Source organism: Pleurodeles waltl, chromosome 2_2, assembly GCF_031143425.1.
Source record: "Pleurodeles waltl isolate 20211129_DDA chromosome 2_2, aPleWal1.hap1.20221129, whole genome shotgun sequence".
NCBI classification, from domain to species: domain Eukaryota; kingdom Metazoa; phylum Chordata; class Amphibia; order Caudata; family Salamandridae; genus Pleurodeles; species Pleurodeles waltl.
In genome coordinates this window covers 500,144,477-500,168,727 of record NC_090439.1, presented here as the reverse complement: position 1 = coordinate 500,168,727, position 24,251 = coordinate 500,144,477, and the positions used below count along the sequence as shown (strand labels likewise).

At 44.9% G+C, this 24,251-nt stretch overlaps 1 protein-coding gene across 1 annotated transcript in view; it reads left to right on the top strand.

Annotated features, from left to right (window-relative positions):
- ROCK1 (Rho associated coiled-coil containing protein kinase 1) overlaps positions 1 to 24,251 on the top strand; it is a 1,374,854-nt gene that overhangs the window by 175,000 nt on the left and 1,175,603 nt on the right. Inside the window, exon 2 of the mRNA XM_069219991.1 lies at positions 777 to 858. Within this exon, the coding sequence (XP_069076092.1) occupies positions 777 to 858 (82 nt within the window). The remainder of the gene's footprint in view (positions 1 to 776; positions 859 to 24,251) is intronic.

Sequence of the window (24,251 nt, the reverse complement as noted above, 5' to 3'; positions counted from 1 at the left end):
GCCACTGTGGGTGCACACTTGGCACCAACCTAAACCTTGCCCGGTGCTATCCTGAAACCCTGAAGACTGGAGTTGTAAGTTTTGTACTTACCTGGGAAACTGCATTCTTGTTTTCCCTCCATAAGTTAACATTGAAGACTCTGAAAATTGCACTGTTGACTTTTAAAATGGCAAAGTATTTTTAATTTAAAAACTGCTTACCTTATAATGAAGTTCTTTGGTTCAAAGCATACATAAAAGCAGCGATTATTTTTCTAAATTGGTCTCAAATTTATTTTTTTAGTGTCTTTCATTTGTTGCCTCCATGAGTACAACTAATGCTTAACACGACTCCTTGATACGCCCAGCTGCTTGCCCACGCTACCACAACAAAGGCACTAGACCTATCTATTTCTGCCTCTCCAAACCTTTGGGAATCCTCTGGACTCTATGCACAGTGTACTTCATTTTAGTGCACTATATAAAGTACCAGATTCCTACAGTTCTCAATTTAATTGGTGCAGTCCCTCATTGGTAAATTTCTTTACATGTACCCACTGCATGTTTCTGGTTCTGTGGTGATTGCCTGTGTTCAAAAATCTTAATTGCTTTAAGGTGTACTTCTTGTGTCAGATGCTTACCACACAGATATATGTAATTAAAACAGTTCTGTCGTTATTCTTTACGGGCCTTGTATTACCATCATGGATGTAATGTACATTTTAACGATTAGTTGACAACAATGTTTACTTTACATTGCTTTTTACGTTTTTGTGTTTTTTTTATTTGTCCTGCAGGATGGATTGGATGCCTTAGTGTACGAGTTGGATTTTCCTGCCTTGAGGAAAAACAAAAACATTGATAACTTTCTAAGCAGATGTGAGTAGTTACATCTTTTAATAAGTTACATTTGTAAGACCATTATTTATTTCCAGAAATTCTAACATGTATACGGCGAATACATCAGAACAGAAATGTACGGTCCTTCAGTAAAGAATGCTTGGGTAAATTATGAGTTGCCTTTAACTACTAGACACTAAAACATGGAGCTCAAGTTACTCCTTTCATATTCAGAAGAGAATTGACAAAGCCCACGTTTTGCTTTTGTACACTGCATGCACGCGTAATAAGGGAACACACAGAAGGAAAAAACGTGTTGATACGTGCATGGAAGAACTGGATGATTTAACAATTAATTGGTACTGGCCTGTGTGCAGGAACAGGCCACAGTGTTGCATACCTTATGCCACTCTTCTCAGGGCCCACACATGGTTAGATTCACATATACCCCCAAAGATTGGAGTGTCCAGTCTTATTCCTGTGGCGAAAGGGAGAACTGACCAGTATCTCGCACCCATCCCTTAGGCTACAAACCTTAGAATGAAAGATGTTTGAAGACGAGAGCGGCCAGGTAACTTAGATGTACAATGTACCAACTCCATTTTGGATCCTCAAATCAGTACCCATAATAGAAAGCTATGGTAATGGAGATTTATAGAAGCATATATAGATTACAATGATAATGGTAATACAAACAATTGCAAAGGAAGATTTGCTCTCTGTCAAGGGATCTTCATTAACATTCATAAACCCTTAATTTTCCGACCTAGTCGTGGGATGCTGGAGAGGTTTTAAAAAGGGAGAGCAGAAGCTCTCAAACAAAGTAAATACATGCCTATGAACAGCAGGCATTGGCTTCACATTATTTTTTTAATTTTCATTCGAATAGGAAATAATCCAAAACAATATATAAATTAAAAAATAGTTGGAAGAAAAACATATATCTGCTATGCGGCTAAAATATTTAATCCTCCCCTCGCCCCTTTTAAATGACGTTCTTGTTATCGGCGTAGTCTAACATAGAGAAAAAATTGCCATAAGTTTAAGGTTGCCATTGAATCACTGACAATTAGTCCCCCATTTCGTCTTTCCATCTCTGTGGACAGATTAGGTTCCTTGATCACAGAGCTCTGACCTTTCATCTGTAATTATCTAATAAAACAATTCTGAGATACTTTTCTAATGCTTCACTTGCCTCTTTTTATAATTTGCAGTGTTTAAAACCTTCTGTCAAATAACGTGGCTTCACGTTCCCTTTGTCCCTCTTTTTCACTTAGTTATTGGAGACTACTTTTTTCATGATTTACTTTAGGTGGGGATTTCCCCCACTAAGCAGTTTTTCTGAGGCAAGGAAAGTGTTGATTTCCAATGCATGTATGATTTTGAGAGGTAAAATGTTGCACCCTTTCTCCGATACCTCAGGAAAGGTACCTCAGAAGAGTCTTCTTATAATTCCCTGAGCTCCCTCAACATTATGGAGGGGACCTGATGTTAGTTTGAGTGCCACACCATAGTGGGGTCCCTCGGATATTCAGATGAGGACCTAAACATCACTGATCCGCTCAGCGTCACAAAGAGGTCTGTGCCATCATTAGTTGCCATTAAGAGGCCTGTCAGGGTCACCTCCATGGCACACAATAACCATCCATGCCATTTCGTTAAAGAAACGATAAGCAATATGATATACTCAGATATGCATACTGTTGACTTCGGGACTTCCATCAAAAGCATTGGTCAGTCCACATGGAGATCTTGTAAAGTACATGTAAGCTGGCAGTTTGCATTCAGTTGTTGTTTACTGGACAGTGCATTTTACCATAGGTTACTCGTCTTTCCCCTCGGTAAGCAGTTTATTTTTTTTTTTCAAGTAGCTATATTCTTCCACTTGATGGTCATTCTTTGGAGAACATGATGGTCCTTCGAGGGTCACATGGGCAGAGACGTGAGCAATAGTATAGTGGCGGATGTATCACATTTAACTTTGACAGTAAACAGTAAGGTAGATGTCCGACTATTATGACAGACGATGTCATCTAACAGTATTGTCCTCACTCGGGGAAACCCCTCAAACTGGAAAGTATGCCTGTTTGAAAGAGACATCATGTAGCCCTGTCTCACGTGCAGACTCCCTACAGGCACATGCTTTTTGGAATTTTTGTGGTTGAACTTTTGCCCTATCCATCAGATTTGTAGGGGATTAAAGATCTTTTAGCTTTAAAAAGTCAGAGAGGTTACATTTCCAATGGTATTGCAACCAGATTGCTTGGAGATTAAATGACCTTTATAAGAATTCTTAATGCACGTTCTTCATAAGTTGTTCAAGAATAGATCTTAACTGGTTAGCTGCTTTGATTAGTGTCGAAGACCCACGTTTGTAGTTAAACCTCTGGTGGTTTAATGTAAGTACCTAAGGCACTTTATAGTCTTAATTCAGAGATTAGTGACAAATGTCTAACTATGTAAAGACTTTAGTAAACACTTTACGATCCAAGGTATGTGCCGAAGCAGTCATTTTTTACACCTTGTTTTATCCTTTTTATATTTCACACAACAATGCCCTCGTTGCTACTTTCATAACGTATTTTATGTTAACATAAAGTGTCTTTAGTTTGTGCTGTCGTGGACATGCTTCAATTGCAGAAGTATTAATAAAAATAAAAACGACACAAACAGTTAAAGCACGACCCTTGCACAGGACAAGTTTGTAATGGAGTTCCTCTTTCGTAGGTCCTTCGCTGGCATCGCGTGGTTGGTGACAAGTCCAATTTGGCATGCAGCTTGTTAGGCAGCTTACTTTTCTTACCGTTGTCCTGTTTGACACCACCGCCGTCAGTGCTCGTGCCTCAGACTTCTGAATGCCAATGGAGTTATTTCGGCAAGGCCCCGATTAATATCGTTTTCTTTAGAATGATCCAAACATTATATTTTGAAGTTTTCTGTGATAATCCTTATACGAATTTAACAGATCACCAGGCTGTCACTTCAGCCATCTAAAAGCCGATGACTTAGTTGTTTTCCACGTGCTTCGTCTTCCTACAGTGTGAATAGTAAATCTCTTCGTTTGGAAGATTCTACTTTGATATCCTATTTATTCATCCATTTACACATATGTATGTCCCTGTCTATGTAATTGAATGTTATGCATCATTTCAACAATGATGAAAAGGCATATTCTCTTATCTGTTGCTAAGTAATTGAGAGTGATTTTTCTAACCTTTATTCGATTGCTTTGTAAACTGTGTGATCTAGTTGGGAGGTTTTATTTTTCTCATGTGTGTTGGCCAATTCTCGGTGCTATTTTCTGAGAGGCTGGTTTGCTAGTTCACATCTGTTTAATCGAAGGACAACCATTTATTTTGGAAAGATACTTTTATCTATTTCTTTACGTTTATTTATCGAGGTGTATGATTGCATGTTCTCTTCGAACATGTTCTGGTTGTTAGTTTTTCATTGTAAAGGCATGTGTGGAACTGCATGAGTGGTTTTCACATGCCACCCCCCCAACCGCCCTATAAACATAACTACCCCGACCACCCCCCACCGCCCCAAAAATAAAACTACCTGACCCCCCACCTGCCCCTAAAAACTACCCGATACCCCCAACTTGAGCCCTAAAATCTACCCCAAACTCCCCCATCTGCCCTAAAAACAACCAACCACCCACCTGCCAAATAAAACCTACCCTGCCCCTAAAAATAAAATTATCTTGACCCCCCCACCCTGCCCCTTAAAACCCGACCCCCCCACCGCCTTAATACAGAAATTACTGTGACTCTCCCCACCACTAAAAACCTGCCCGACCCACCTTAAATAAAAAAATCCCCATCCACCCTACCCTCCCCCCACCACCTCCACCCCTTAAAACCCGACCCCACTGTAGGAGGCTGGCCTGGTTTGTAGTGGGTACCTAAGGTACTTACACCTTATACCAGGTCCAGTTATCCCTTATTAGTGAAATGTAGTCAGTGTCTAGAAGCCAGGCTGTCTAGAGGTAGGTGTAGGCTGAGCAGCCAAGACTGAACTAGGAGACATGCAAAGCTCTTGCAATACCACTGTAGTGTCAAAGTACTCACACACATGAAAGACAATACTCAGTGTTACAAAAATAAAGGTACTTTATTTTAGTCACACAATGTCAAAAATACTTTGTAGGCTATACTCCTTTAGGAGGTAAGTAAATACCACAATATATACACTGGTAACCAGAAACAGGTAAGTGTACACAGTAGGAAAACAGTGCAAATAGTGAAAATCACAGTAGGTTGCAATGGGCCTAGCAGGATCACAAACTGTTGCGTAGGCTCTCATTATTTTAATGAGACTACTGGTTTTCGAGTGGCAGAATCGCCTGCGTTGTGGGAGACGGAGTCCAACCCACTACAGGTGACGCCTGTCGCTCCAATCCAGGTTGTGCTCCGGCTAACTAGCAGTGCCTCATCTCTACCCAAGGGATGTTGCTGGATTCACGCCTGTCTGTAGAGAGGTCCAAGCCACCGGTCTTTGCTGCAGAGAGGTGCCTGGTGAAGCAGGGAAGTAACTCCATCACTCCATGGGAAATTCCTTCGGTTCTTCTGGTGCAGGTTGAAGACGGGCAGTCCTCTGAGGATGCACAACCTGGAAACTGTTGCAGTTGCTGGAGATACAATGTTGCAGAAGTCGTCTTAGCTTCTTTGTCGGAGTTTTGTAAGGTTCCTGGAGCAGTCAGCGGTTGATCCGTCGGTAGAAGATGAAGTTAAGGATGCATGGGATTCCTGCTGGAGTCTTGCAGTCTGAATCCGAAGAAACACCCGGAGGAGAGACCCTAAATAGCCCGGAGAGGGGGATTGGTCACCTAACCAGGTAAGCACCTATCAGGAGGGGTCTCTGACGTCACTTGCTGGCACTGGCCACTCAGATGCTCCCAGAGTTCTCTGACCATCCTGAAAACAAGATGACAGAACCCAGGGACACTTTGGAGGATCTCTGCACACCACCCTTGGGGTGGTGATGGACAGCGGAGTGGTCACTCCCCTTTACTTTGTCCAGTTTCATGCCAGAGCAGGGACTAGGGGGTCCCTGAACCGGTGTAGACTGTATTATGCAAGGAAGGCACTGCCTGTGCCCTTCAAATCATTTCCAGAGGGCCTGGGAGGATACCCCTCCGGTGCCTATAACACCTGTTTCCAAAGGGAGAGGGTGTAACACCCCTCTCCTAAAGGAAATGTATTGTTCTGCTTTCCTGTTATTTAGCTGCTCAAGCCCCAAGAGGGCAGAAGCCTGTCTGTGAGGTGGAAGCAGCTGGGGCTGCAGTGAAAACCTCAGAAGGCTGGTATGGCAGCACTGTGGGGTCATGGTGGAGCCCCCAGAGTGCATGGGATTGTGCAACCAATACTGGAATCAGTATTGGGGTACAATTCCCAGTTGTTAGACACCTTTCTTGGCCATATTCCGAGTTACCATTGTGAAGCTACATATATGTATTGACCTATATGTAGTGCACACTTATAATGGTGTCCCCGCACTCACAAAGTCCGGGAAAATGGGCCTGGATGACGTGGGTGCACCTCTGCTAGTGCAGGGGTGCCCTTACACACAGGTACTATGCACGTAGCCGTCAGGGTCTGAAGCTTATACATATAGGTGACTTATAAGTGACCTGGTGCAGTGAAAATGGGTTTTAAATAGTGCATGCACTATTTCACACAGGCTGCAATGGCAGTCCTGAAGAAGTCTTTGTATGGTCTCCTTATGGGTGGCAAAAGAAGTGATGCAGCCCATAAGGATTCCCTGGAACCCCAATGCCCTTGGTACCTATGTACCATATACTAGGGATTTATAAGGGGTGGTCCAGTATGCAAATTTGGAATGAAGTATAGAGCCAGTGTGTAGTGACAACTTTAGAAATGTAGAGAGCATGGGCACTGGAGTTCTGATTAGCAGGACTCCAGTGAGACACTTTGACCAGCAGGCCATAAACCATAAGCACTAGGGTCCTGGCTAGCAAGAGCCCAGTAACAGTCAAAAGCACACTGACATCAGGCAGAAATTCGGGGTAACATGCCAAAAAGAGGGTACCTTCCTACACCCTCCACCCACCCTAAATACAAAATCACCCCACCCCTTAAACCCAGACCCTCCCCACCCACCCCTAAATACAAAATTTACCCCGACTCCTGCCCTAAATACAAAATTACCCCAACCATCCCCCCTCGCCCCTAAAAACAAAATTACCCCGACTCCTCCACCCCGCCCTTAAAAACCAGTCCCTAAACACAAAATTAACCCTACCCCACCCCTAAATACAAAATTACCCCACCCCTCAAAACCCGACCCCCTCCACCCGCCTTAAATACAAAAACAAAATTACGCTGACCCCGCCCCTCAAAATCCAACCCCCCCACTCGCCCTAAATGCAAAATAACCCGACCCTCCACTCCACCCCTAAAACAAAATAACCCCTCCCCCGCCAGCCCCACTTACCTGATCACGTCCTCTCCTGATGCTGACTCCCCTTTTCTCTGCCTCAACCACGCATGTGCGTTGTTCAGCACATGCGTGGCTAAGGCAAAGTAAAAGGGAGTCGTTGTTCCAGTAAGTGTGGTGACTTCTTCGCGGTAAATCTATCTTTTTGCATTTGCTGCGTTGCAAGCAATGTTTCCCCAGTGAATCGCCCGCTGTGAAATCTCCTCCAAGTATCCCATGCATACCTTTTTCTTTCTCCCCGCCCCCTCTTTAATTTACTCATTTATTTGGGTAGCTGCTGCTCTTCTGTATTTTGTTGATAGAGTGGCATCATGGGAATTCTGGAAGTTTTGATGTTCTTGAACCGTGAATACTAGAAGGGCCAGCATTCTGGGGTGACTGGAAGGGCCTTGGGAGGCTCACCACCTCTTGAGGTATGTTACTTTTGGGTGGTGTTCTCAGATTAACTCTCACACTTATTTTCATTTAGTGGTTGCAGCCTCTTCCCCTTTACTATTTTTTCTTTAATGGGATGACCCTAAACTCCCTTTAAAGCCCCCTAATCTTTAGGTCAAGCACGCAAGCACTTTGACCTGTTGTAAGTATTGTGGACTGTTTTTTAATTTTTTTTGAAAAAAACGCTTTATTGGTTTTATTGAAAAACAAAAAACACATCCCTCAACAGGTCACAATTGGCTCCAAGAATTGAGCATTACATAGGTATAACCAGGTCGAAGAACCTATAACCATCATGAAGTTCTAAGTGTGTACCCCCATTCTCACACCAAGGGCTCATGCCCGGCACCGTCCTCCCAGGACCCTATCCATCTCCCCCACACTCTTTCATACTTGGCGGGGCAGCCCCTTGCTTCATAGACAAGTTTTTCCTGAGAGGCGCTCCGGTCAACCCCTCGGCGCACTTCGCCAGCGCTGGAGCTGTCTCGCCTCTCCAGCTCGATACAATATCCCTTTTGGCCACCAAACAGGCCATCCCCACAAAAGCTCGATCTGCCCTTTTGGATCTCACTTCCTCAAGAACCCTCAGTAAGATTGGCAAAGGGGCGGGCTCGGTCTCCACCTGTAAGACTCTGGAAACCGCTGCCAACACTGCGCTCCAGTAATTAATATAACGACATGTCTATACCATGTGGAAAAAGTCGGCAGTCGGGCCTGCACAACGGGGACACTCAGCCTGTGACCAAAGGCCTGCCCTGTGCAGCCCTTGGGGGGGATAGATATGCTGTGTGGAGAAAATAAGACCGCACCACTCTGAGACGGGAGGTCACGGTCAACAGTCTTGGGGCCATCAAGGTGTCCCTCCAGTCCTCGTCTTCCATCGGACCCACCCATTGCCCCCACCGTTAACGAAGCTTATCAAGCGGCTGTGACGTATTAGTAGTCAACATGCGGTGTATACGTGATATTTCCCCTCTCTACCCAGGTGTCCCATTAGCGTCTTCGCCTCCACGGGGCTGAACTCTGGGAGAACCATTCCCGTTTGAATGTGCACCTGTAGAGCGTGACGAAATTGTAGAAACTTATGGAACTGAGTCTTGTTGAGTGAGGAGTGCTGCTGGAGTTCCTGGAAGGACCGCAAATCTGTATCCGCCAGTATTGTGGACTTTTAACCACACCCATCTCAGGCTCATCACTTTCATTCGTTCCTGGGCTTGCCTTTCAAAAATCACTTGATGTCATTGGTAAATGATTTGTTTGTCCTTTGTTTGGGACTGTTTTTGTCATGCCTTGCAGACTGCCCCTGTTACGTGGATTATCGTAAGATTGCCAATGTACTTCTGCATTGACAAACTTTTTTATTTTTTGTTGCTCCCTTTGTGCTGCTTAGCAGTCATGGCGCTTATAGCGTGAACAGGCACAACAGCATGAACTCGAACAGGGGTATTGGAGTGCTGGTCACATTGTTTAGAGTTACCTAATCAGAGTAAATTCTTGTGGCTCTCCCCTTAAAACACTTAAAATTGGTAAATGCTTTATGTAAAACAGAAATCCTCAAAGCAAAAGCGGCTCTCCTGGCACAGCGGGAGAGCAGATGCTACAATTTTCACTGCACTCAGGAAACTCACCCCATTATGCTTTGCAGGGCGTTAGTTTTACAAAAAAATTGTGCTCATAACTCAGCCTGAGTGGTCCCATTGTCCTAGGACCACCACCAAAACGTTCAGCACAACGGACTCCTTGTGTCTAGGTCATCTCTGGGTCCTCACACTGGGTTAGTGGGGCCCCTAAAAAATTCCCCCCATCAGTCAGTGTCTTTTTAAGCTCTCATGGCTAGAAAATTTGTTTTACATTTGGGAATACGTTGTGTTTTAAGGTCCTTGTTGGTAATGTCATTGCCATAGGCTTGTTACCCCTAAAAATGTGTGATGCACTATATCCCCTAGGGGCTAAATATATGGTTACAGTGCATTATTTTTACCATTTTCTTTTTTGTGTGGTTATTCTTTCTAGGGGCTAAATATATAGTTACATGACTGTGTCTTACAAGTGCTATTTTCATTGTGGTGTCCTCTAGGGGCTGTTCTAATGATTACAGCCATAGCAACATACTAATTTGTGGCACGGAAACTTGCCCCATAATGCTTTGCACGGCATTACTTTTACAAAACATTTTTGCTCATAACTCAGCCCGTGGATGGATCTAGGACAATGGAACCACCTTCAAACATTTACCACAATGTGCTCTTTCTGTCTACATCATCTGTGGGTACCCACACTGTTAGTGGGGACTCCAAAATAATAACCCCTACCACCATTCAATATCTTTTTAAGCTTTCTCGTGGCTGGAACATTTGATTTACAGCTGGGAGGAGTTTGTGTTTGAAGGGCCTCGTGTGTAATATTATTCTAATAGGCCAGCGAGATCTGGAAATGTGTAATGCACTACGCTCTGTAGGGGCTAAACATAGGTTTACACTGCATTTCTTTCTCCCATTCTTTTTTATGTAGTTACACTCTCTAAGGGCTGACTGTATGGTTATTTGACCATGTTTCTTCCAAATGCCATTTTTATTGTGGTGTCCTCTAAGGGCTGTTCTGAGCATAAGCAGTCAACACACTATAATATTTGTGGCAAGAAAACTAGACCCTTAATGCTTTGCAGGGCATTACTTTTAGAAAACATTTTTGCTCCTAACTCAGACTGTGGTGGTCCTAGGACAACGGGACCACCTTCTAAACGCTCTTTCAGTCTACATCTTCTCTGGGTCTCCACACTAGGCTAGTGGGGACCCCAAAATAATAATCCCTCCCACCATCCAGTGTATTTTAAGCTTTCTTATTGCTAGACCTTTTGTTTTTATAGCTGGGAGAAGTTTTTGTTTAATAGGCCTTGTTTTGAATATCATTGCAGTAGGCCTGCTAGACCTAAAAATGCCCACTAGGGGCTAAATATATGGTTATACTGCATTACTTTCTCCTGCCTTTTTCATGGGTTTATACAGCAATATGGTTACAAAACCATGTTTGTTATGAATTATATTTTTGTTATGGTGCTGATTTGAGCATTACAGTCTAATGCCAAAAGTTTATTCCTGATAAAAGTTTATATGATAGTTGTATATGTTTTAATGTTTTAATAATCTCTCCTTATTACAGTTATTACCCCGATTAAGGCCAAAGTAACTTCCTTAGTACACTCTGTTTGAGCACTCTTGATATATTTGGGTGACCCTTGTAGTTTATTTCTCCTCTGTGGCTGTCTTGTGTATGTTTTTGGGGAACAGTCAGCTAGCCAGCAACTCTGATGATGGAGTGGTGAAAGTGGTATTCTATTGGAGTTAGCATGACAGATTTACATTAGGATGCTAAATGGCAACATTTTCATTTTTTGCTGTTGATAGAGGAAGAAGGTAAATTGAAGTGTTGTAGCTATGTGCAGGGCCACTGGAATTATATGGCAGAAAAGATGAAATTATGAGGCAGGGTTGACCAATTAATGTAGCAAGATCCCGTTATGAATGTACAATGGAAGTAGTTCTAACTCAAGCAAATGAGAAACATATTGCATTGCAAATACTTATTTCCCTGCCTGCACCCCCTGGGTGTCTTACTCATGCAGGTGGGGAAAATCCATTGGTATAAAGACTGATGCTGTTAGACCACATACTATGCTCGCCCACTGGAAAAGCAACCAGCTATGTAAATGAGAGGGGATGCAGCCAGAGCACCAGCTGTGATTAGTGCTCAAGCCTGAAACAGAAGGTAAGTCATAACAAGCATTGGGAGAGCAAATAGGTCTTTCCTGTGCAAGAGCTATTGTCTTTATCGATATGTTTTAGCCATGTTGTACACCAGCGTGATTGTTTTTTCGGCGTGGCTAAACATTAGTGGCATAGAGGAGAACGTTGTGGAGTGTTGTCGAGTGGAATGGCATAGAGTGCTGTGTATTGGAGTGGCATAGAGTGGAATCGCGTAGAGTGGCATATATTGCAATGGTGTCAAGTAGACTGATGGAGAGTGCATTGACAGAGTGTTGCAAAGTATGGTAGCGTAGAGTGGAGTTGCATAGAACTCAGTGCCGTAAATTAGAGTTGCATAGTAGAGTGTATTGGTGCATAATGGAGTGGTGCAGCGTAGAGTGATGTAGGATAAAGTAGTGTAGTGATGCAGAATAGTGGCATAGGGTGCAGTGGTGTAGACTGATGCAGAGTAGAGTGGTGCCGCAGAGTGCAGTGGCATGGAGTACTTGTTAGTGAAGCAGTGTAGAGTGGAGTGATGCAGAGTAGGGTGCCATAAAGTGCAGTGACGTAGAGTGCATTAGCATAGATTAAAGTGGCGTGGATTGGCGCAGGATAGTGTGCAGTACTGTTGAGTGCAGTGGTGCAGAGTAGAGTGGCTTACAGTGGACTGGAATAGAGTGCAGGGGCGTGGAGTGGTACAGTGTAGTGTGTTGGCATAGAGTGGAGTTGTGCAGAGCAGGGTGCCGTAGACATGGGTGGTGAATAGTAGACTGGTGTAGAATCTATTGGCATAGAGTGAAGAGGCACAGGCTGGAGTAGAGAGCAGAGTGTAGTGACGTGGTGTAATGGGGAGTGTACAGAGTAGAGTGCAGTGGTGTGACATAGAATGGTGTATACATGATGGGGTAACACTCTGCCATTACAGACAACACTTTTTAATGTGAAATGACCATTACATTTGCACATACATACAGTTTTACTAATAAAACTATACAGTGCGCAAACGATAATGTGTGGAAATGGCATCACCCAGTAAATTGATTTGTTTTGATAGTGTTAAAATATGTTTCAAAGCACTTCAAAATCGACAAAAATGTGCTTCATTTGTGCTTTGTTAATTCTGATAAATTTTAAAGTACATTCACAGTTCATTTTAATGTTATCACAGAAAAAAAACCTTTCGTCTGCCGCCAGTATCCAGCAAGATTGTCACATAAATCCTCTCGCCTAGAAATTGGAGAAAGAAAAGTAATCGCCAAGCTTCCTCACAGAGCCTGACATTTGACCTCTGTATTTGAATGCACAGCGAATGTGACAAGATAAGCCCATGATTTGCAGGCCTTATTACAGAAAGGAGCACTTGTGGAAGAATACATGGAGACGTAGTGAAAAAAAGCTTTGCTCCTTGGGAGGGACGAGCTGAACATGGACAGCCTATAACAAAGCAAGCAAATAGAAAACATGAAAATGTGAGTTAGAAGCCACAAAGGCAATGATTAGCAACAGGTGGAGTGCATTCCCCCGGAATGTTTCTAAATTTCCCCAAGATGTCTTTAGGAAAGAGGACAGATGTGCTGGATGGTAGACTTCAACCTAAAAACGATGCAGCGTCCATGAACATTGTGCCCACCCTGGTTAATTACTGACTCTGGCAAAATTGTAAAAACTTTTGGTCTGTAGCCCACCCTTGGTAAACTGCTGGCCTTTGCATAATGGTAGCGGTGCCTATTGCCCACGCATGATAAAATTCTGGCCTTGGCATAACAATGTTAATGCTTGGCTACAAGTAGGCTTGCATAAGATGACGCCTGTTAGCCTCACTGGTAGAATGCTGCCCCCTCAGAATCTGATGCTGCCTCTCCTAAGCGTTGTAACTAATTCTAGATCTTTCTCTCATTTTTGAAAGACCAACAATACTTTTTTTTCTTAGCTCACCTGACCTAATTCAGTGACCTGAAAGCATCTGCACACCTGTTTTTATTAGGTCACAGCCTACTAGATATTGCAGCTGTGTAGTATTCAAAAGATATCTTGGGGGGTTTCAGAAAGTTGACCTGGAAATGCATTCTGTTCTGCCTGTTGCTTGCCATTGGCTTTGTGGTTTGCAACTCTTGTTTTCTGGCTACACATTTGCTGACTTTATTTGCTTTAGATTCCCTGTGTTTACAATATTCTTCCACAAACTCGTTTTCTGTAATAAACAGGCTTGTATATCTTGTTATTATCTCGTCACATTTGCTAGCCATTCAAAAACTGAGGTCAGATGTCAAGCTGTGTCTTTGAGGTAGTCTGGTGCTTGTTTTGTGTTCGAATTACTTCAATGTGAGAGCATTTACAGGAATGCAGTGCACTTAATCCATTGAGCCTATTTGTGCCCTTCTTAGATCGAGCCTAGACAGCACTTGCGCTGTCAGGTGATCTGTTGTATGTACTATGTGGTGTTTAACTCCTCCCATCGGTTTGGATTTGTCTGCCCATTTGTCTTTTAAAAATCCTTGCTTGCCAGTGGGTAATTTGCTTTCCTGGTCCCTCCTTTTTTGCAAGTGGTTCACACCCCTGGAGTATCGCCCCAGGACTTGTTGGCTTCCGCTTTCCCCTATTTAACTTTCTGTTCAAGAGCTTTTCTTTTTTTTTTTTTAAATTCCAACTCATGTTTCCCTGGCTCAGCGCCGCACCCATGAGGTCGTGTTACATGCACCTTTTAATGTGAACCCGTTAGAGTAGCACGTACGGCAACTTGTAAACAACTTTAGAGAGTGCGTCTGCGCCACCAGACGCGGTCTCTGCAACCCAGTGCTTTTTGAGCTGCCCTTGGTTATTTCACTATTTAGTGCGTTAACCCTAGACCAGCGCCTGTGACGAATTACGTGATGCCTCTGAGCACGATGCTGATGGGAACCAGTGGACTGGTGACCTGCTCCCTGCAGGAGAAAGTGTTGGGTTCTGTTGTGCTTTGTAAAGCACTCACAAGCGCTGCTACATTGGTACACAGCAGTTCGTTAGCGTCGACCCACTGAAGCCACTCTACTTTACTTGCCTTGACACATGCTAGTGCTGTGGGCACTGAGCAACTTTGGTATTGTTCAGCATCATATCCTGTGGAAAAGAAGTGACACTAAAACAGTCTTTCATTTTCTTACTTAAGAAATACTTGTGCTGCGTTCCGGTTCCCTCCTTTTCAAAAGCGGAGGTGGTTGTTGGTTTGAGTTGAGAATTACTAAAACCCCCTTAAAGGGAGCGGCTTCCTCTTCGGAACATCTTGTTTTCCAGCGCTTATACTGGAATTGGCAAATCACTGTATACTCTCTAAAGGGAGCTCAATTTTTCACCAAGGTCGTAGCTGTGACATAAACTTCACCTTACACTCACCCCTCCAACAAGCCTTCACGCTTCCTCTGCCCTAGACCACACTGAACTGGCCTGTTCCCACTTCGGTCTGCCTCTTATTTACTTATTGTTTCCCCCTGACTGATGGTGAGGCTCTCCTGGAGGCCCCCACAACAGAAGCAGGCATCAGACCCAGTGAGGCACACATGGCCTTCTGTAGCCTAGTGGGCAGCTCTGCGGACCCTGTTAGTAATATGAGTGAGCCATTGTGGGAGTGCTGGTTCTATCAGCTAATCTCCAAAGCAGTCAGCCAGTGTTGATAGTTCTGTGTACGGAGGATTGTACAACGCCCTTGCTATATTTTGTTCAGTTCACCTCTTCCTTGTTAGTCTGTGATTGATCTCTTTGAAACAGGTAGCTTGCTCCAGTTGCTCCTGCAGGGTGATAGCGGCCAGGCAGATCCCTGGAATGCTGTTGACACCTCAGGAAATATGTTCCTGTTTATTGTTTTGTTTCAAGTCTGGGGGTGGGTGAGTCCTTCTAATACACTTTTTAATACAAATACTTGATAAAATCAGACTAATACATTAGATTGATTAGAAGTCATTTAGTATGAATTATTTTAGTTCCACATGCATTTTCGGTCACATATATTCAAATCAGTTTATCCACTTTAATATAGTGCAGCAAGATGTCATCCAGTGCTAAATTTGTAAATAAAAACGTGCCGTTGCCCAAACTCTCCTCTTAAACATGCGGCTGCTGCAGTTAAATGAGCAAACACTGAATACTGAGTCAGTGTAATCCTGAAGCCATCCTGGGCCTCTTTAATCCATTTACAGCCACTCCCTGTCCCTTCAGCTCACTCTTGCAGCTTTTTGCTTTCTCCTATTGTGATGCTTTTTCGTTTTTCTCTTCCTCCGCCTTTTCACTGTGTCCTTTGCTCGCAGTAAGTGCTTGAGGCAGAAAAATAGGTGCTGCCCTTAAAAATAAGCGGCGGTGCCCCGCACCAGAAACCACAAGCACAAATTAAAAACACTGGAATTCCCACATAGCTCATAAGGGGGAGAAATTAAAAAACTTATCAGAAAATAAAGTCCGCTCTGGGACAGATTGAAAAAAGGGCATTAGAGCAGTACATCAAAAGGCATCCTTTCGCAAATCGTACCACAACCGCACAGGCATTCTACAATGAAAGATATTGTTAGTCTGCCAAGTACTGCATGAAACATATTTGAATCAAGCACTCTCTGCCTCATAAGGACAGCAACTTGACATAGTTTTTCATTACCTTTAATGTGCTCAAATGTCTGGTTCTGTCTTTCAAGGGACCTTGGAGTTTACTTTTTTTAACTGTTCTGTTATCTAACCATTGCACCCCCACCCCTTTATCCCAAAACACCTGCCCCCACATCCCTCTCTGTTACCCACTGTATTGCCAAAGCCAATAATAGCTCACCCACAGGCGAGACCTATTTGCATGGCCAATGCTTGTTTAAAAATGTTATTTTAGAGGGAGGAGCCAAGATGGCGCCGTAGTCGGACGCGTCTTGCGGGGCTCCGAGACGGCCTCCAGAAAAAGAGATCCTGCAGACAGTCATTGCCCCTCCGGGACCACCTGTGAAGAAGAGAAGGGTTCCTATACCCTCTGATCCCCTTAGATCCAGCAAGGTCGGCCGAGAAACGGAGAACGGCCCCTCGCGACGGAACGGGGGGAAGAGACAGGTTGGGCCTGCCCAAAGCAGCCTGTAGAGGAAGGTGAGAGCAGAGCAGAGGAGCCCGAGCGCGGGCATGTCAGCTGATCCCGGGGCCGAGACACCCCTCTGGGAAAGGGACTGGAGTGAGGCTCGAAGGCTCCTGAGTGTTCTGTATTGGTCCGAAGGTGAGAATAAAAAAGTTGTGCGAGGCGCAGATATCTGTGCAGTGGGGAAGAGAGGTGAAATAGGCCTGGGCCCCGGAACTGCGAAAGACCCCGGGACGGGGAAATAAGTGAATGGCCCACTGGGGCGACGGCGAGGGTCAACTGCCTGGGTCGGTGGAGCCGAGCGTGGCCGCGGCAGTGCTTGACTGGGCCTTGTGGAGGGGAGTCGATGAATGGTTGGCGCAGTGCAGCGGCACCGGCGGTAGAAAAGGGTGGCCGCGCTTTGGGTGGACAGTGGACCGGGCCCTACGGCATCCTGGGGCAAAGTAGAGAGATTCAGCCAGGAGGCCCTGGAAGGGATAGAGGGCCAGAAAAGTGCATGGTGGGAGCTGAGGCGCCCTGGAACAGACCAAAGAAATATCACCTCCCCGATCAGAACTTGAAAGTGCCCACTACAGGGGGTGAGTGAAGAATGCTCCCAACGGGGAATATATGATCAACTGATGTGAGAGCGCAACTAAACATCACTGGAGCGGAGGGTGAGATCGACAGAAGAAGGATGTAATGTGGCGCCTCGAGGACACAGAAAATAGAGCACGCCATAATAATCTCCGTTTTGTGGAATTTGCTGAAGGGATAGAAGGAACGGACATTAAAGGCTTCCTCATGAAATGGCTGAAGAAGATCCTACTGTTAGAAAAGTAGTCGACAGCTTCATAATATAGAGAGCCCACAGGGCACTGGGTGGGAAACCCCCTCCAGGCGCCCCCCCCCCCCCCCCCCCACAGGCCAGTGATAGCCCGTTTTCATAATTACCAGGATAGAGCTACAATCCTAACGGAGGTCCGAAAGATGGGAGAAATTAGGCATGAAAACTCGAAGATACTAGTCTTCCCAGACTATACTAGAGAGGTACAAAGACAAAGGCGTGCCTTTGACGCGGTCAAGGCCAGGCTCCGTGGCCTTCAGCTTCGATATATGCTCCTCTTTCTGGCGAAACTAAAAGTTATGTTCCGAGGGAAAACTTTCTTCTTTCAGTCCCCCGAGGACGCCTGGGACTGGATTGAGGAACGACCCCGGCTCAGGAAGGAAGAATCTGGCAGGATACCTAAAGAAACTGAAGGGGCGAGACCCAAGGAGTGGGTCCATCCAGGTGCGCAGAGGCAAAAGAAGACAGAGAACGGGAAGAAATACACCCTGGAGAAATTCTAGAAGAGCTGAAGGAAGAGCAGACACTACAGACTCGGAGGGAAACTATGATGGAAGGAACCGGTTACAAAATGAGCAGTACGACGCTGATCAACAGACCCCAAATGGAAGGCCTGGTCAGGGGGAGAGTTCCCCTCACCCATTGCTGAAAGCCATTGACAGGATGGAGTTTGAAAGAGACTCAAAGACACTTAGAGAATCAGAGGGGCACCTGCAAGATTGACGAAGTTAAAGAATGGAGAGCCGTCTCTGCCCTCCTCCGAACCCATTAAAAGACACTCTCCGCATCGAGGGGTGATTTGAACATTTTTCATAGTTATTCATATAAAGGGACAATAAGGGGCGGAAGGGAGGGCTACAGACCTCTGGATTCTAGTAGGATTGGGACAGGGAAGAACAAGCTCACAGGGACCCATGGGAGGTAGGGCGGGGGAGGGAGGGGTATTTAGTTTTCAATGCTTGTTCTACATATTGTTTAAGTTTTCTAACTAGTTCAAACACACAGGCAGTTATAGCTCAATCTCAAGGGAAAAGAGATAAACCCTACAGAGCACAGGGTGGTGACACCGGAGACCCCAATTGGTTGAGTACCTATAATGAAAAGATCCAATATACGAGATGATCTCCAGACAAAGGAATAGGGCGACACTCCTGGAGAGTGAAGAGGGATTTAGCGTCCTCACATGGAACGTAAATGGACTAGGAGATAAAGTAAAGAGAGGTCTAGTCTCCCAATATATCAAGCGACAGAAACCAGACATAGTATTCGTACAAGAAACTCACCTGAAAGGTACAAAATGTGTTTTTCTAATAAGAGGCCCCTATGTAGTACTTGCGCATGCAGGGTACACGTCAGGTTCTAGAGGGGTGGCAATACTGATTCACAGGACTCCCCCCTTTAGGGTCACACGTAGATAGGAGGACACAGACGGACGCTTTGTAGGAGTAGAAGGCGTATGGGGACAATGAGAAATCCCGCTCATAAGTGCGTATGCCCCTCCGATATTACAGGCCCCCTCCTTGAAAAGATTGCAAAGATACTATTACTATCTTCCGCCACCCTACATATCCTGGGAGGAGATTTTAATGATGTAATTGACCTAACACTACATAGATCAGGGGAAAAACGGACAGTAGGTCAGGGCACCCCACTGTATGATTTCGCAACCTCTCTAGGACTAACAGATATATGGAGAAGGAGACACCCGGGGGAAAAAAAATACTCGTACTTCGTTGGGAGCCCATAGGGTCTTTTCTCGCTTGGACTACATTTTTGCACTAGCAGGGGAAATAGGTAAGATACCAGGGGCGGAATACCTCGCAAGAGGTTTGTCAGATCATTCCCCCCTGTTGGTCACTGTAGGAGGGAAGTCCGAGAAAAGAAAGAGCTGGAGACTGAATCCATGGGACATGCAAGATGGAGAAGTGGCAAGAGGTTTAAGACTGGACACAGACCTCTACTTTAAGGAAACTGAAGGGTATGTGAGGTTGGCAGTGATTTTATGGGATGCCTACAAGACAGTGCTTAGAGACAATGCGCAAAACCTGATTGCCCAAAAAAGACGTATAGATAATAAGCAATTAGATGATATGGAGGCCAAACTTCTTGAGATAGAAAGGAAGGTGACACGCCCACAAGCCCATTACTGAGACAACTAGAGCTAACAAAAGTTGAGTATAAAGAGCTAGCAGAGAAAGAGACAAAGGCCCGCCTTAAAGCAACGCAATGTAGACTATATGAAACAGGGGACAAAGCTGGAAAGCTTCTAGCATGGCTTGGAAAGAAAGAAAGAAAGGGAAGCGAGATGGGTCCAAGAAATAGAGACACAAAATGGAGCTAGGGCTACTGAAGATAACGACATAGCGGAAACATTTGTAAGAATTTAATAGAGCAAGACCAGTGGCAGAAATGGATTCCATTACTACATACCTAAATGGGATAACCATGCCGGTGTTAGACTCGGTGGATCGAGAAGAGCTAGAGGAAGATCTCACAGTGGAAGATATATCTGCCGCATTAGCGAGACTAAGACCGGGTAAAGCACCGGGCCCGAACGGATTCCTGGCCGAAATCTTTAAAAGCTTCCGAGAAGTACTGGCTCCTCACCTATTAAATATTTATCTAGATGCCCGAGAGCAAGGGGTGCTCCCTCTAGACCTACGAAGGGCAGAGATAGCAGTAATACATAAAGATGGTAGACCTAAAGATATATGTTCCTCATATAGGCCGATATCCCTTTTAAACTTGGAGGTCAAGGCTCTAGCTAGTGTTCTAGCATCCAGGATGCTTAGAGTCATCTCTTCACTAATACACATGGACCAGACCGGCTTCATACCCGGAAGGTCTACAAGACATAATCTAAGAAGAGCACATATATGGGTTGCCACAGTGATGAATCGTCCATAGCCCCACTTATTCCTGGCTTTGGATGCAGAGAAGGCTTTTGAAGCAGTGCACTGGCTATTCTTGGTGGCGACTCTGAGACGATTTGGGTTTGGCCCAAACTATATCAAGTGGGTACAACTGCTTTACACAGGGCCCACAGCCGCGGTTAGGGTGAATGGAGTCGTCTCCTCAGAATTCCCCATTGGAAGGGGAACGAGACAGGGATGCCCTCTGCCCCCACCCCCCTCCCCCCCCTTGTTATTTGCCCTCACACTGGAATCACTAGCGTGCAAGATCAGAAACTCTGATGACATAACTGGTTTTAGATTGCGATCGGAAAGAGAGGAGGAGGAACGCATTTCCCTATACGTGGATGATGTTCTCCTCTACATTGCTCGTCCTGAGATCACACTCCTGAGGTTGTTTCTCCTGATAGAGGAGTATGGTAGACATTCGGGATACTGCATTAACTGTCTCAAATCAGTACCGTATATACCAAAACAAGGGACGTCCCTCCCATCTCTGCCGATGCAATTACAAACCACAAGGGAAGGAATATCTAGGAATATATGTAACCCATGAAGCCAATAGATGCCTCGAACGTAATATTGGGAGGATAGCGAGAGAATGTAGCAGTGATTTCGATAGATGGAAAACACTTCCCTTGACGTTAATGGGCCGAGTGGCAATGGTAAAAATTATCTCCTTACCAAAGTTCCTATATGCTTTACAAAACACATACTCCCAAATCCCCAAAAGCCAATTTAGGGCCATAGACAGGGATATCAGACTTTTCCTATGGGAAGGAAAACACCCGCGAGTTGCTCTAACTACGCTACAACGCTGTCACTGGACTGTCGCTGCCTGACATCGAGGCATAATACTGGGTGGCCCATCTAGTCAATGTTAATGACTGGATCTATGCTGCAGATCAGCACCCCAACTTCCGACTGGAAAGGCTGCAATGGGAAGGGAGATCCTGTAAGCAATTTTTATATGAGGGCACTGGAACCAGACACCACGCTCCAGCCACAAGAGTGACTTTGCTGGCATGGAAAAGAGCTAATATGAAGATAAGATGGTATAGACGCCCTACTATGGAGACCCCGTTATGGGAGGGAAGCTGGTTAAAGGAAATTAAAAAGCTCAGGGCCTGGGACATGATTGGGATTTCCAAAATTGGAGACCTGATGTTAAATAGCGGTCTCATGCCCTTTGAGTCTCTACAACAAGAATATGCACTAAACGAGACACAATATTTCCAATATATAAGATTGAGACATGCGTGGGGGGGGGGAGAGGGGCTTGCGGGACAAGAAATCGTGGAATACTCCCCCCTAGAAAAACGCCTGCTAACAAATGAAATAATGGAGAGAGCAACATCGCTTGTATACAAAACCATTAATAACAACATGCCAAATACACTAATAAACCTACGTACCAAATGGGAGAAGGACATAGGACAAATGGAAGAAATAGACTGGGTGGCTGCACTGATGTTCCCAAGGGAGGTGGCAATAAGATCCAGATTTTGCTTGATCCAGTTCAAAATACTACACAAAGTATATTACGACCCACACAGATTATACAAAATGGGGAGGACCAGACACCCAAAATGTGCTAGATGCTGTTGCGAGACTGGCTCCTTTCTACACGTCATATGGGATTGCCCGGTGATAAGGGAGTTCTGGGATGGGGGAGCTCTCAGGGCTACTGAACAAGAGGATTCCCCCGGATCCCAAATACATACTCCTGGGCATCCCTAATGACATAGATTTACCCAGAAGGAAGCTTCTGCTTTGCGGACTTGGACTGATGGTTGCGAAATGAGACATAGCTCGACAATGGGGATCTCAGACCCGGCTGACTTTGAATACTTGGAGAAAAGGGATGGACGGATTCATGATGGGAGAAAAAAACACATATATAAATAGGGGATGCCCGCAGAAATTTCAAAAGTTACGGGGGGACTGGATAACATACTACTCACTGGAAATATAGTCAGAAAGATACTAAGGACCAGAGGACTGACGGGATAGACATAGAAAGATCATCACTCCTAAGGGGCTCTCGAGTAGTCTGATCAGAGGGACGTGGGAACACATTATAGGAAGGAGTGCTTAATGAAGGATTGAGTCCTTAAAAATGTTGGGGGGTGTTGGGAGATGAGGGAGATTCTCTCCTGTTTTCTAACATACATATTTATCCTGTATCTGATTGAGAGTTATTGCCTGAGTTACATTATTTCTCCGAACTTGTTATGTCCGGGTTTAAAAGCAAATAAAAAAAAATAATAATAATTAAAAAAAATGTTATTTTAGACATATCCATCTCAAAAGGTAGCTCTTTCTTCAGCGGCACAAAACCAAATGCCCTTTTATTTTTTAAATAATTTTTTTATTGACAATTAAGAAGAAATACAAAGTGATATGAGATATTGTACACAGTACAGGACAACGTCCACTTGGGTTTGACATAGGTTGGATTCTCAATTGACATGTCCATTGTTTTAGCAGATATAAAGCGTGTACATTGAATATACTGTGTCTCAAAATACGAAGCATAAGATAGAGTGAAGGGACGTGTGAGGGAGGGGAAAAAAGGTAGGGATACAATAAAATAAAATCAGATGGGGGTGTTGAGAAGGTGGGATAAGGGGGGATGGTAGGGCGCGGGGGAAGGGAGGAAGGGGGGGATTCATTTGACTGAGAAGGATGTATACAGCAAAAACACATAGAGAATGTAATACTGATTTCCGTTGATTTCTGTTGCGGTGTAGGCTGCCATAGTGGCTATTATATCAATGTAGGCATAGTTAGAGCTCGAAGTGAAGGAATAGAGCAATGGTTGGGGAAGTGTTCGAACCAAGCCTACATGTGTGTCTTCAAATTGTGTAAAGTACGAGTGTGCTTGTATATTGATCCTATTGGGCAATATTGGTAGATCTGCAATTGGGTTAAGTGTGGGAAGGGGAGGAGTTTGGGGAGAGTGGGAAGGGGAGGGGGCAGGAGCTCAGCGGTTCTGAGGGAATAGAGGGGGCAGTGAAGTCATTGGTTGCAACTTAGTGTCTCCGAAATGGGGAAAAAACGCCCAGTATGCGAAGGTCTGATGTTTGAAAGGAAAAGAGGATAGGAGAGATACCTTAGAGAGAAGGAGAAAAGAAAGAGAGAGTGAAAGTTTAGAGCGTTAGAATGGGTCGTGGGTGGGAGGGGGGGGGGGGGGGGGTTGGAGATGATGGAGGCAGCACCAGTAGTGGGGACCTCTATGATCCTGATAGGAAGGGATTCCAGACTTCCATAAATAGTGCCGCTTGATCCTGCAGGTTGTAGATTACACGTTTGTGCATGGCAGTTTGTATCATAGCCGTCATCCATTCTGCTGGTGTGGGGGCAACACTTGATCTCCAAAGTATACAGATCTTGGCTGTGGCCGGCACAGTGTGCAGTAATCTTTGCTGTGGGCGTGATATAGAAGGATATGGGCGTATGTCGTGGAGGAGGATAAGCGACGATGGGAACGGGTGTGGTATCTGAAGGGTTATCCTGTAGAGTCTGACGCACTGTATCCCACACGGGTTGCGTCGAGGGGCAGAGACATAATATGTGCACTAGGTCGCATTGAAGGTCCGTACATCTCCAACAGCCTGCCTGTGGTATTAGACCTGCCCTGCATAGCCTCATAGGGGTCCAGTACCAGTCCTGTAGGATCTTGAAGAGACAGGACTTCAGCCGGGCTTCTCGTACACCTCTATCAAGTGATTCCAGTATATCTGACCACTCTTCCTCAGTGTATGTCGCTTCCAGCCGATCTTGCCCTCTGTGGCGCAGGCTGTCGAGGAGTGGTTGCGAATACAAATGATTGACTAGCACTCTGTACAATCCTGCCATTACGCCACTGTGCCGGCCGCGCTTCTGTAGGTAAAGTATGATTGGTGAGATTTTGATTTCTCTTGGGGGGGTTCCCAGTATTGTATGTAGACAATGTTTAAGCTGTAGGTATCGCCATTCCT